This window comes from Amblyomma mixtum, chromosome 1, assembly GCF_055824585.1.
Source record: "Amblyomma mixtum isolate Tamu chromosome 1, ASM5582458v1, whole genome shotgun sequence".
NCBI lineage: Eukaryota > Metazoa > Arthropoda > Arachnida > Ixodida > Ixodidae > Amblyomma > Amblyomma mixtum.
Window position 1 is genome coordinate 47,334,565 of NC_143012.1, and position 14,929 is coordinate 47,349,493.

The following is a 14,929-nucleotide window of genomic DNA, read 5'->3' on the forward strand; positions in this document are numbered from 1 at the left end:
TAGCGCAGGGCTGGTTGCTGGAACTGCTGCCTTGTTCGACAGTAACGCTAAGGGACCTCCTCCCTCTCTTTACCACGAAGCCATTCACGAAATTATGCTTCATGGCACATGCGGTTGTTTCGGCGTTTAGAAACCAAAATCACTTCTGAATAATCATCTTTTACCAGCAGGTAACCAGGATGAAACCGAAAATTTTCGTACGACTCGCTCACAGAACGCGGAAATAGTTTTCATATGAACCCTAAATCTCGAACCAAACTTTGTTACCTTTTAAAAACTAAATGGCTTGTGAGCCTTGGTGTTCTAACATCGGGCCACACTCATCAATGAAAGATAAATCGCAGGCGACATGTAATTCAATGCACGTGACTGAAAATGGCTAGTCCTTTCTTCCGAAACTCACCCGTATAAAGTCGAACACCTTGGTGAGCATGACGACCACATAGCACTTTTTCTCCCAGACCATCCGCCAGAAGTCGCTGATTGTGTCCTCGTTTGGACCTGCGATGATGGTAGAAAAACTGTTATAATAGGCTGGTAGCTCTTCTTTAGTGCGAAACTACTACTCTGAAGGGTAAACCCCGAGCAACATCTTGCGGTATTTGGGGGTTTGTGGCAAGTGAAAGACAGAAGCAAAATAAATCAAATAAATATCCGCGACTGGGATTCGATCCCGCGGCTTCGGTCAGCTTCGCTGGCCACTGCGTGAGAGCACTAGGTTACATATACATGGGGGCTATTGCCACAGCCGAAGATGTCTCGTGTTAAACAGCTGCATACTCTTGCGCTATGATGATGATGATGTCCTCAGTCTTAATGGCACGTACCCACGGCGGGGGATTGGCCAGGGTGCATAGCGGATACAAGCGCACACATGTACAAGGAATGGAATATATTTAAAATTTGGGACGCAGAGCTAAAATTTGTACAAAACAAAACAAAAAAAAACAGAGAAGGAAAAGTTGTGAATTCACATTATAGCAGAGGAATCTACCAGATGAAATTATTTAATCGTGAATAGAATCGCAGACTGGTTTCAGGGCATATCCCTTGGCGCTTGCCCCGAAGGATAAGAGAATCGGAATAGATAGAGGTAGCCCAAGCCGAGCGAGGGGGATCTCCAAGTAAATTCTACGGAGAGCAGCGAGCCGTCGGCAGGAGAGGAAAAAATGTTCTATAGACTCAATTTCGCCACAAGACTCACAAAGGTTGGATATCGAAAGCCCCGATCGGCATAAATAAAGATTTAGCCGCGGTATCCTGCAGCGCAAAAGGGTCATGGACACCTCACATTGCCTCGAACTGCACATCTGCATTGCCAACTGTCTTCTTCATCAACTAATACTACTATCAAACTAACATTCACGCTTTGAGCTATGTGGCGATAGTGACAGAGATGCGCTGCATGCATTGGCGTGGTAAGTTGCGTTAGAAGTGCGGAACTAGAGCAATACATGTTCGCGCTGAAAACATTGCTGCAGAAACGCGGCACCGGAGCATAGGCCACTGGCGTTCATTACAGAAATTGGCATTGAAGATGAAAAAGTTGAAGACGCGCACAACTGGCTTCATGGGTCAGTGGCCACCTCAATCGCGCTTATAGGTACGTGGCGGTTGTGTCCATCTGCAAAAAATTGTTTTCGCACAGTATTTCGTCTTTAGCAGTGCTATACCGCCAGCCTATTTTTGCAATACCTGTTATTCCTAAATCAATGCCTCATAAGGCCTAGGAACGTCATCAGTGTCGTGAGAGGCTCACAAGATTTTTCTGTCCCCAAGGGCAAGGGTGCGGGCTAGTTAGGTATCCGTGACGAATATCCCATAACGCAGAGACTAGGAACGACACGAAGTACAAACGCACCGCAAGACAGCTATTGCGACGTCCCTGCTCTTCGAGTCGTCTCTGTTTTAACGGTGTAGAACGTCATCGTTCTGCTTCGTAACTGTTAAATAAATAAAAAACACTGAGAGGCAAGCAATTCAATTGATACAGAGGAAATGCGAGAGAGTATTTCATTTTCATTCACCAATCTATTCTAATTCTGATTCTGTGCCAAAACGTGGTCTCTCCTCACCTCGGCCGATTCCGGTTGTTGGTTAGCTCCGGCTATAGTAATTACGTTCACATTGGCAGGTCGCGGCGAGTACTCCGGTCACAACCGACACAGTGGTGCAGTGGTTAAGCGATGCGCCACTGCACCGGCAGGTAACTCTTTCAAATTCAGCCGAGGGTGGAGCTTCTGCGACTAAGGTTGCTCTTCCCTAGCAACGCGGGGAAGGAATAGGTGCCGCAAGGCTCATCTTTGCACAGTGTTCTTCGGGAGACACTTAATTTTGCACGTAGCCTTGCTAATTCATCGTCTTTCTCCTCTCCCCTACAAGTAGAGAGGGGCTGAAAGAGAGGGTATGGTTGGAAGGTGGAGAGATTAAAATCCCCCTAAATACCAGCTGCCACAGTTGGCAGGTAGAGGCTTCAGCCAGACACTATGACGCTCCTAATGATTTTGCATTAATACTTTGTGCAAAATCAAATAACTGTTGTCCTCTGGTTGTTGATCTGGTGCCTCCCCAAGCAGGATGGTGTGCATTGAAATCGCCCGTTATATTGTGCGAATGTCGATGACTTGAACAGGTTACACACCGAGGCCTGTGAGCTACGTCACCGTGTTGTGCTTCAGTGGTTACCCGGTCACTGCGGCCTCGCAGGCAACGACCGTGCTCACGGTGCAGCAAGGTCGGCGCATGGCGACACCTCCTTGTTCCTACCCATACCCTTTTCTCGTAGTAATGGCGCGAGACTTCTCGCTACTAAAGCCTGGCAGTTGCAACGCTCTTTGTCGTGTGATCCGCGGCGTCAATACAGACCCCTCCTTCGCATCGACCCCACTTGTGAATTCCGCATGCCACGCAATTTAGATAGACGTGACAGTAATTGCCTGCACCGAATTCGTCTGGACGTTGCCTTTACTAAATTCTATCTCTATAAAATTGGTGTATCAGGTAGCCCTCTGTGCCCGACATGGGGTGTGCGCGAGAACCTTCAACTCTTGATCTGCCACTGCCAAATCTTTAATACCCATCGCAAGGCACTGTTAAGTGCTTCAGGACTCCTTCAGGACAGCCCCGTGCACCTAGAGCATGTCCTTGGACCCTGGACTAATGTGACTTCGGCTGAGCGAGCGACAAAAGCATTCTTAGTTTTTCTAAGGGACACGGGTTTAGTGGACATACTTTGACAATCATCTGTGTTTGTGAGTGCGTGAGTGTTGAGTATGTTTGATGCCACTTTTTTTCTCTCTCTTTTTTACCCTCTCCTTTCACCCTCATCTGGAGTAGCATGCCAGGCCCATAACCAGGCAGACCTCTCCATTATTCATTAAAGTCTCCTCTCCTCCTCCTTTGTGACAAGCGCATATTATACCGAAGAAAATAACGGAAGAAGGCATGCATTGGACCAGCTTCTAATCGCAGATGTTGCCAGTTGAACACTTCTGCGCGGCTTAAAAAAAGTTGAGCAACCTTCCCTTGCACCCGCGCAGCGACCAGTGCAGACAGATCTCCACGAAAAGAAAGATAATATGTTGAACAGCCGTGGCATGGCAAAGTTTTTCTTAAGAAAGCAATGCCCTTAGCTTCGAAGCCTACCGTGGTGTACAACAGTGGCTCGATTTGACCGGGCCAGTGTATTGCAGTAGTTTACATTTTCCTCGCTTGTTTCTCGCCCAGGCGAACGGAGCAAGCATCAAGCAATTAATACGGACATTACGACTCCTTTCCAGCTGTATTGCTGACAAGTCAAAATGGCGAAAATTAGTACTGGTTTACTGTACTGCTAACTCACTCACTGCCTTTCTCACTCAGTTACTAAAGCACTGAACATCTAGATCAACATCATACGGAAGTACTAATCTCCTGAGGGGTTCTCCATTATCTCGCCTGATCACCGATGCTATCATGCGCAGAAAGTCATCTGTTCGTTCGTTCATTCTGTTTTTAATGAAACATAAATGTCACGTTCAAGTTCTGAAAGTGTAGCGTTGGAAGAATGCTCGAGCTGATAGCATTAATGCAGATTATAAAGCCATGGCGGTTTTTATTGTAAATTTCCAAATCTTTACATTCTGCCGTGTCTCGAGTTGCCCATACACTGAGATGGCATGAACCTTTCCTTCACCACTACCTTTCTCCACAGTCAGTCTCTTTGCGTTATTTAGAACTGAGCTTCTCTTTTGTTGCTGCATATAGTTTATTACCAGCGTTCCCTTAGCTGCCCTGCACATCCTCTGCCCTGCACATCCTCTGCCCTGCACATCCTCTGCCCTGCACATCCTCTGCCCTGCACATCCTCTGCCCTGCACATCCTCTGCCCTGCATAGTCACTGACAGAGCTTCCTTCAAAGCCCAAAATAGTACTTCCCGAGAGTGCACGACGCCTATCTAACCTTAGAAAGGAGAGGAGAGTAAGGGGGGGGGGGGGGGAGGGGGGAGGGAGAAGCGGGTGACGAGGGCACAATATACGGCCTTGTATGTTACGCCCACGACAGTTTCAATCCCCCTAATGCAAGCTCTAACGCAACAGCACAAGCAACAAGCTGACAACAAGGAATGAACACTTCCTCACCCACCCTCGCCCGTCCACACCTTTAATGATTTCTGTCTGGCTACGTTCTTAAAAATGCTCAACGAAACAGCAAGCGATGCGTTGAGTGCTTCGCTGTCTTCAAAATGCAGCTGTAGGGTCAGCTGCTCTACCCTGCCATTTCTCGGATCACCCTGAGAACCTATTATACGAGAAAGGGCTGCCGCTAACGACGTAGGTCGTTCTGTTCGAAGAATAAACACGCACAAAAGGAGACAGCAAAGTTTCTTACCTTGCGCCGCAATGTAGGCGTTCGGCTTGAGAATGCTCTGAAAAAAAAATGGCGGGAAAAAGAAAGCGTAATCACTTGACTAGAAATCATTTTAAGTCTTCACGGGGGATGAATACTGCGATAGATATTCTTTTTACTGTACTTCAACCATAGTTTTCGGCACAGTTTTAACACAGAAAAAAGCAATAAAAGGAGTGAGGATTTTCGGGCTCTTATTGAAATGAAAAAAAAAATTAACGGTGGTCTCCAGTCAGCCAAAACAGCAAATGTAACGATGTTATGAGTAAAAATGAGAAGTAGAAAAAAAGCACAAATGCACGTCTAAAACTTGCCTGCGCAAGTGATCAAACCTCTTAAGCAAGACAAGGTGAATCTTGAGTGGTACAAAAAATGTATGCCTAAATTCTCCGCGGGAAATATTTTTAACTTTGCACTGGCTTCCCGCAAAACCGTCTGCTCTAATGTTCTAGCTATTTTTTCCCACAGTTACTTTCTTAGTTTTTACCGATCAGAAGCTGCCTTTGAAACGTCAACAATATCCCAGTCAACAATTTGGACCTCTGCGGAATTTTGGCGCGATTACACTTTGGTAATTAAATGTTTTGCAATAAAATCATGCAGATTTGGCAAACCATTCAGTCGCTTCATGAATGTAGGGTAGCAGGCCCTTCCGCATGAAAATTATTCAAATGGGCGATGTTACAATTATCCGAATGTGTCCAATTCACGTGCATGTTCCATTTTTTGACAAATTGATAAACCGAGTACTGTAGATACCGACATCATTATTTCGTTGGTGAAATGTTTTGGGGGAATCCGCCAAGGTGGAGAACATTTGTAATAAGGGAGTAATTACTCATTGGCATCTACGCAAGCGCAGCCATAACGCTACAAAGGAAAGCAATACAGCTTTTTCAGAAACTTCATTTGTAGCCCTACAGCTGCGCTTGGTGGACGCCAGTGAGTAATTAATCACTACTTTTTATAAATCTTCGCGAGCCTTATACAGACGGGTTGTTCAGAACAAAACTGCACGCAGCTTTTCCCACAAAGCGGCCGTTTTCGCAGTATAACCTTAGTAAATGAAGCATAAAGAAAACTTACGTCTATGTGCGTGGCATTGATGTAATCGGAGTCAGGAATGTCGGGTAGCGTATCCAAGACAACGCGGTTGTAGTCATCTGGAATGAGACGAAAAAATATGCGATTGATTTAAATCTACTCTGAGGTGTAGTAGGTTTAATTAAGGAAATGAAAGTTGCAGGCAGGTGAATACTGAGTAGGTACTTCTTTGAAAGAGTTCATTACCAAATAAAGGACTTCCTCTAGGTGATTTTAAGCGTGCAAAAACATAAAAACGAGGACTTATATAGCAGTCAAGGGCAGAGAATTATGATGCTGCTCGTTACGACGTATGTAATAATGAAGTGAACTGCTGGAGTGAATCATGTTATTACCAAGATAGAGAATGCTGAGAAATATGAACATGTTTAAAAAATGACCCTCCGCGGTGGCTCAGTAGTTAAGGCGCTCGGCTGCTGAGCTGGAGTACCCGAGTTCGAACCCGACCGCGGCGGCGGCGTTTCGATGGAGGCGAGCTGCAAAAGGCGCCCGTGTGCTGTGCGATGTCGGTGCACGTTAAAGATCCCCAGGTGGTCGGAACTATTCCGGAGCCCTCCACTACGGCACCTCTTTCTCTCTTTCTTCTTTCACTCCCGCCTTCCCCACTTCTCCTATGGCACGGTTCGAGTGTCCACCAATATGAGTGACAATTACTGCCATTTGCTTTCCCTAAACGCCAATTTTCAATTTAAGAAATGATCACACTACTAATTTACAGTATCGGCACCACAAATTAAAGAAAGCATTGCCCTATGATTTCTTCGGTTCAGTGACTGTTAGCTGCCTTCGTGCAGGCAAGGAAAAACATAAGGCATTGATACTGGCAATTGACCGAATGAAATTCATTGGATATAGTGTCGCATTATCGGAAGAGAGATAGGCAGCAAGGGAGCACGCTCCGTACCATCAATGCTTTAACGCTTTCACGCACAAAAATTGAAATCGATTGGGAACATCAACAACACAACTACTTCGTGTTATTAAAAATGTCTCTATCGCTCTCAATTTCACTGCACCGCTGGAGGCGAAGCAGACAGTTAAGCGAAACTTTAAGCTCATAATAACGATATCTTATCGAGGGAACCGAAATAGGAAAGTTCGTTTCCCGCCAGCCAGCCATAACTTCATAACTTCGATCGCTCATGTCCCGAGTCTGGTCAGTGCGTGAGCCCTAATCTAGAGCAAATTCATTGATTCTCTCCGTCGAGGGCTGTTTATTTGCAAGTGTCACGGTAGAATTTTTCTTTCTTGCACTAATTTATACTAGCGCGCTGCGGGCGCCGATGGCCTTCGCAGACACGGGCTTTTGGTAGAATTGACTTCGACAGCAGACGCAATGGCAAGCAGGCTTGCGCACATTTTCAGAATAGGGCGAAAAAATAAAATGCACTGTTCGGCGAAAGCCTCCGGCAACGACAGTGCGCAAATGTCATCGTTCCAACGACAGCCGACAGCTCTCTCGTTCCCAATTTTGTTCTCGTTTTTTGTCGGCGAGTTCAGTTCTAACGACTTCGCGAATGGGAACTTTGCCTCCGCTGTCCGCCGTTTGCGATGTCGTCGGCCGTTAACTTTCCCCAGAAAATGCCCGAAAGAATGAAGTCGGACACTTTGAAATGGTTTTGTGGACAAAAAAGACAAAGTGTCTCCCGCTTTCAGATTTTTTTTTTTTTTTTACATATATTCTCTCATTCGCACTTTATTTCGCATATGCTGTGTTTTCGCGAACATGCTGAAACCGGTGGAAGGGGAAAAAAATTTTGAGGTCGTCAACGAAGAATGTGGCGCCTGTGATGTACGGGCTATTTTCTTTCGCGATTCAACTTATGGTTAGAAGTTTCTCGCATCTTTTCATAAATTATCTTTTTCCTGAATTAAAGGTTTTTCCTGCTATCATGTTACCCGGTCAGGATTGCATTAATGCCCATCTGTTACCCGGTTAGGATTGAATTAATGCATATATTTTTACAGGGTGTTTCACCTAATAGCTTACACACTTTCTAAAAATAGGCTTTTGGAGTTAGAAGAGCGTTTTTTCGGCATAGCATTGTCAGTGATGTAGTACATCATAATACAGCTAAGATGTGCTAACTAGCACGCTGGTTAACTAATATTGATAGATAACTTTCTAACTATTACAGTTAGGCTTCTTTATAACAGAGAGACGCGTAGTCCACCGTAAGTGATATCCATGTCAGTTTTTAGAATTTCGAAAACGCGGTTACCCTCGGCGCTGTGGGCCCCAAAAAAATGTGGCCCCGAAAAATTGTGACCCCATGAAATTGTTGCTATATCGACGAGTTACGTGCACTGGAGAGGTTTATTTACTTAGAAGCTTCTCGAAAGCGCATGTATTTTGATAGCGCACACAGCGCGCTATCTGTTAGTCTTTACTTTCTGTTCTGAACGGTTCCGAAGGCTAAATAAAATCACAAGATGCCATCGCTAGAGGGAAGCACAGCGGCGTCACTTTGCTGTATGTGATCGAGCTGCAGTCACTGCTCTGGCTTTCTTAAAGGAACACTAAAAATCAGTATAAACTGTCCGGCGTTGATAGATCAAACCGTTCTAACAACAAATGTACGACGTTTGCTGAAAACGTAGATTTCATAAGATAGAAAGAAATGATATTAAATATGTGAATCGTACCCACTGGCCCTCACAAGAGAAATGAGATAACATCAAGAACGATTAAACACTCAGATCGCTGAGGCTAGACTACAGCGTTATTAACCTCGAAATGGCGATCACGGAGTTCATTTCGGGGTTGACATCAACGGTTAGAATGGAGTGAAATGTGCAATATTTTAATCTACTTTTCGCAGCAATAAATACGTCTTCTGCTGTCAAGCAAGCATGAATATAGTCACAAAGAGCGAAATTATTAGTTTTGCTATGAACTTAACTTTTATGCGATTTTAACCAGTGTACGTTTAACGAAGGAGGCGAAATGCTAGAGGCCCGTGTGCTGTGCGATGTCAGTGCACGTTAAAGAACCCCAGGTGGTCGAAATTTCCGGAGCCCTTCACTACGGTGTCCCTCATAACCTGAGTCGCTTTGGGACGTTAAACAATATAAATGATAAACCAGTCACAAACCGGTTAACAAGCGCGGATAGGCGCCACAAATTTCGCTCCGAACTTCATTTGCGCGCTCTGTCCCTGGTTATGCTACGGCAAACAGTAATGTGACTAATTAATGCATTTTTACGTGTAAAATATCAACTGTGTTATAGGACACGCTGTAAGGAGGACTTATGATTAATTTCCGGTACCCCGGTCCTTTAAATTGCATCGAAGTCACAGTATACAAATATTTCTGGAATTCAGCCTCCTTAAAAACGTGGCTGTTACAGCCAGGAACCATGAACAGGCGACCTCGCACTCAATAGCAGAACCTCATAGCTACTAAGATACCGCGGATTTTGCCTGCGTATATTCAGTAGGCAAGAACACAACTTTGACGTATTCTTTGCCGCCTCAAAATTCCTCGTGCTCAATTACAACGAAGTCTAAATTACGAGATCATTTCATTAATTGATTTACTTCATAAAAGGATGGGTGGTGCTCTTGGACACCTTGCTGAAATTATATATGCGGGTTAATTAGTGTGGACAAAAAAAAAGGCACCGAGAAAGTGAAGTGCGCATGCGCAGAGGAAATGCCCGCACTCACAAGGCAGCAGCTTCTTGTAGGTGTTCTTGTTGTCGTTGTCCGGCTTGCTGGCATGTCGCATGCAGTGGGGTTCCCCCTTTGTTGCGAGCTGGAACCACATGGGGAAAGAGGGAAAATTCAAATGAGAGTGTTATCGACTAGTAACTCGATGGATCAATCAATCAATCAATCAATCAATCAACCAATCAATCAATCAATCAATCAATCAATGAATCAATCAGTAAGTCAGTCAAATCATTAATCAATCAATAAATAAAAAATGAATTAATCAATTAATCTACCAGTAAGTCAGTCAGTCAATTAATCAGTCAGTCTTCATTCAGTCCGGCAATTAATCAGTCAGTCATTCAGTCCGTCAATCAATCAGTCAGTCATTCAGTCCGTCAATCAATCAATCAGTCAGTCATTCAGTCCGTCAATCAATCAATCAGTCAGTCATTCAGTCCGTCAATCAATCAATTGATCAGTCAGTCAATAAAACAGTCAATAAAAAAGTCAGTCAGTCAGTCAATAAAACAGTCAGTCAGTCAGTCAGTCAGTCAATAAAACAGTCAGTCACTCAGTCAGTCAATAAAAAAGTCAGTCAATAAAAAAGTCAGTCAATAAAAAAGTCAGTCAATAAAAAAGGCAGTCAGTTTCAGTTTCAGTTAAGAGACTCAGGCTATGAGGGACGCCGTAGCGGAGGGCACCGGATAATTTCGACCACCGGGGATCAATTAGTCAAGCTTAATTAACGAATCAACCGCCATTACAACTAGTAGGCAACGTGACTCTAGCAAAAAATAGAAAAGTTAAATTAGAAGTGAACCCTCGCGAAGCCAAGACAGGACTGCTAATTTTTTTTCTGGGATCCTATTTCCCAATGCTATTCACGAAAAGTTCGCCTTAATTATTAACGGTAGCTTCTTATTCGCTGACTTTTTGCCAACACCGCGAAGCTGAATAACCAGAATAAAGTATTTCAGAAAACTGAGGAAGAGAAGTGCATGGTGAGTTCAATTACTTCATCAATCACTGCCTGAACTTTACCAGCGCACTAGCATTATTGATTAGTTATGCGATATTTACTGTCATTTTTTCACTTATCTATCGGCCTATCAAGTGAATAAGGCGAGGAAAGCCTAAATGAAATACCGAACCACTGCCGCCCAAAACACGACGGGCGAAAGACGTATCGAATGAGGGATTTTCTCGAACCGCCGCTCCATTTGTATGATAAAGCCTCCCCGCGGCGCCCACACAGACCCTGAAGCCGGTTCGGTATAAGCCGTCGAGAGCTCTGAATCACAAATGAGCCTTTTCTTAGAAGAGCGTGGCGGTCCCTCCATAGCTGCTCCAGATTGATCGGACGACCGAACAAGAAAGAGAGAAAACCCAATACAACAGAATCTGCACTGCAGGACCATACAATGGCCCGAAGTAGAATCCCAAGCACAGCACAGCGTTAGGATGGTGATTTCATTTGCCAGACTCCCGTGCTTCCGTGCGGCTTTCTTTTTCCCTTGACGAAAATAGAATCCTATTGGTCCTATTTCCAAAAAGAAGCTTCCTAAAATCCCTTTTTGTTTTCACGGATGGCGTACCGGTATCGTCTATATCTGAGGAATGTCGTTCGATATCTATATATAACGGGAAAAAAAGGCGTTCTGTTTTTGCGAAGACAGACACAGTGTGCCTGCGCAGAAAAGCCATCACGGCTGCGGAAGGCAGAGGTGTAAGGTCAATCGATAATGCTAAGTAGGGAATCGCTGAGCAGGTAATGACCGAGAGAATTAGGTTCTCTTCCTTGCATCCTCCCCTTCCTGCCTTGTTCTTTCTCCCTTTGCACTTTTACTTTCCGCGTACGTCGAACGGGCAATGCTCGTAGCCCCAGTGCTTCCTGGTAACGATCATCCCTCTTTTTTTTTTTTGTTGTTGCCTAGTTGGTGCAACATGAGCGACCATTACGCATTACATTACCGCGTCGCCTTCCCGACCTTCCTCCTTCTCCCCTTTTGTCCTTTTTATTGTTTCGGGACTCCGTGGCTTCTTTCCCAGCCAAGCTGGTCCAAGTTCCCGGGAGAGAGTTCAGTATGTTTGCTTCACTAAACAGGGCCCTGTAAGCCCCTGGGTTTGGTGGAACTACCAATTAAAGCTAAAACTAAATATGACTAACCCTAACGACTGTGATTACCACGGCCTGTTTGTGTCTTTCGCCTCTCCTTACTCGGTTGTACAGGGTGCTCGTACGGGATGAGCGTATAAGCATCCGGTCGGTTCAACCGCGTGTGCCTTAACCAGAGGTTGCGTTTAACTACGAGGAAAGGAGGCTCAACAACAGCGACCTCATCCATAAATTATACCTGTTATCTGGAGTATACTGGTTAGCAGCGTGAACCCCCGTGGGTGTAAAAGTTTCCCGGCGAAAAAAAAAATATTCTGGCAAAAAAAGAGGCTTCACTCAAAAGAGTATGGGATTGAAAAGTGGCGAGTAAACAAACCCTGACGTAACTTTCGGTTCATATTGTCACGGAGGTTTCACTTCAGTAGCTCTGAGCAGTGAATAAAAACACGTCGTCTTTCTTTGGGAGACTGGAATAAAGTGCGCGAGTGTTCAGGTATGTGTTCATTACGAGTTCCTCTGGCTGCTGTGTAATGCAGTTTCCCTCGGGGGACTCGCTAAGCCTCTTGCTGCTTAGTTAAAATAAGCAGGATAGTTGCCGACTCGATGCGCAATGCACTTTGGGAAATGAGAGGGTGGCTGCGTGGCAAGTGAATCGGAGATGTTATTCCCTTCCTCCCCATTGATAGTTGGTAGAGAAGCTCTTTAATGAGAGACAGAAAACTTGGCTGGTGCGGAAGCATCGCTTACATACTGTTGTGCGCTGGGAAGGGGTATCGGAAGAGAAAGGCACAAAGAGAAAGGTGTCAAAAACAGTAACTAAAAATAAAGAAAGGAACTGGTGAATTAAAAGAGAAAAATAATCAAATTATGAGGTCAATGAATCGGGGCGAAAGTACAGGAGTGGAGAATGTGCTAAGTTTTATATCTAGAAGAACAGCGCTGGGAGCAAGATTTGGTATATTAGGGTTTAAAGTCCCAAAGCTACTTAGGCTATGAGGAACGCCGTGGTGACGAGCTCCGGAATTTCGACCACCTGGGATTCTTTAACGTGCCCTGAAATCGCGCAGTACACGGGCCTATAGAATTTCGCCTCCATCGAAATTTAGCCTCCGCGGCCAGGATCGAACCCGCGTCCTTCAGGCCAGCAGCCGAGTGCCATAACCACTGAGCCACCGCGGAGGGGTTGGGAACAAGACGACGGACGAAAGTAAGGACCGACACATGCGTTGCCCGACGCCGGGAATCGAACCCGGGCCTCCTGGGTGAAAGCCAGGTATTGCTGTGCCTGTACTTATTTTCGCCCGTCGTCTTGTTCTCAGCGCTATTCTTCTAGGTATGGAGTACCGACTACTCCGACATTTTGCTCATGTAAGTTTTATAGTTAGTGAACAAGTCCAATGTCCTGCAGGTGGCAGACAAAAAGTTAAGCACACGGCTGACACATATCAAGGAGTGCGCAAAAAGGTTTTAAAGTGTGACTGTTAGTCCAATGGGGCAAAAACGTGGAGGCTAACAAAAAGGGATCAGTTTAAGTTAACGACAATGCAGAGAGCAATGGAAAGAAAAATGGTGGGTGTAACGTTAAGAGAGCTGAAGCGGGCGGAGTGTGTGAGGGAAGAAACGCGGGTTAACGACATCCTAGTCGAAATCAAGAGGAAGAAATGGGCTTAGGCAGGCCATGTAATGTGAAGGCAAGGGAACCGCTGGTCCTTAAGAGTAACGGAGTGGACTCCAAGAGAAGGCAAGCGTAGCAGTGGGACGGCAGAAAGTTAGGTGCGCGGATGAGATTAAGAAGTTTGCGGGGATACAGTGGCCGCAACTGGCATAGGACAGTGTTAATTGGAGAGGCTTGGGAGAAGCTTTTGCCCTGCAGTGGGCGTAGTCAGTCTGATGATGATTATGATAAACTAACTGTAGCGGAAGCTGTTTGCAAACGCGGCGTTCAGTCGAGGACGATGGCAGACGGATTCGAGATGGCGAGGAAGTCTTTGAGGAACTCAAGATTTTAAGTATGGGTAAAGAAATAGCGAAATGCATAGTGGTGAGATGGAAAGCTGCCCATCCTATCCCTTTTTTGATAAGCCTACTTTCTGGCCATTTCTGGACGCGTCACATTTTGAAAAAAAAAAAAAAATCCTGCAGTTTTGATGGCGGGGTCCTTTGCGAGCAGCTTCGTCTTTGTTTTCGTTGCCCATAATTACGGTGTTCTGGAATGCATTGGTACTGTTTTCAGTGTTCTGTGACGCTGGCCTTATATTCCAGCAGGAATATCACTGAAGAATGGCTGATGGTTAGTTTTCATAAATAGGCTTGACAGGTTCGGGGCTACGCCCAGCCACTGGTGGGCGTGACCAGCTTCCGCCGCTCAGGTCGGCCAGCTAGTTCTTATTCGTTTATGAGGAGAGTATATCAACGGCATTCACTTTGAACAAAGTCTTCCCTCTTTTTGGGGACTGCGCACGATAAAACTTGCAGCCAATAAGCGAAGGAAATGTGCTTCCCAAAATAGCCCTCCTGCCTGCTTCATGTACTCCGTCTTCAATGCATAAAACAAGACAAGAGTTTTTAATCTGAATTCGGGAGGAAACATCGCGTCTAGTCTATTCGGGTTAGTTCAAATCTTTCTTCAAACATTGGAGTGCGGTTCCTAAAATGTGCTTTATAACTGACGCCCGAAGCAGTCGGCTTAGACTGCATGTGGTAGCTGTACGCCGGAGGTGGGACTTCTTTCTCTCTCTCTTTCTCTGCCTGTCCTTGCGGCTAGAGCCTGGAGAAACACGGTACCCCCTGACATCGCAAGAGGGCCAGGTGAGTGATCGCATGTTCCGTGGTGCCCTGCCGCCCTTTTACTATGACAATCAAACGAGTGGACAGTATAGTTTGGTACGCTGGAGAAGCAAGGGGCTTAGCTGCGCATTACCATGTGAATAACACTGCGATCGAATTCGAATAAGGTTGCTACGTACAGTCAGAGAAGCTGTCTGAATCCCCATCTACATTCCCAGCCCCATTTGCAAATCTCTGCATCATTGCACAATTGCCGAATATATATATATATATATATATATATATATATTTTTTCTAATCAGTTATCTTTAAACGATAACATATTCAGTAATATTCTAAATTGATCAACACCACAAAATAAAAATAACTTTAAA

At 45.1% G+C, this 14,929-nt stretch overlaps 1 protein-coding gene across 4 annotated transcripts in view; it reads right to left on the reverse strand.

Moving 5' to 3' along the window:
• Ptp36E (protein tyrosine phosphatase 36E) overlaps window positions 1-14,929 on the reverse strand; it is a 154,799-nt gene that overhangs the window by 20,052 nt on the left and 119,818 nt on the right. For all 4 annotated transcript variants that reach the window (XM_089549712.1, XM_089549705.1, XM_089549729.1 and 1 more), the window contains exons 4-7: window positions 9,665-9,752; window positions 5,976-6,052; window positions 4,872-4,908; window positions 404-501 (exon numbers count right to left, since the gene is read on the reverse strand). In XM_089549712.1, coding sequence (XP_089405838.1) covers window positions 404-501; window positions 4,872-4,908; window positions 5,976-6,052; window positions 9,665-9,752 — 300 coding nt within the window. The remainder of the gene's footprint in view (window positions 1-403; window positions 502-4,871; window positions 4,909-5,975; window positions 6,053-9,664; window positions 9,753-14,929) is intronic.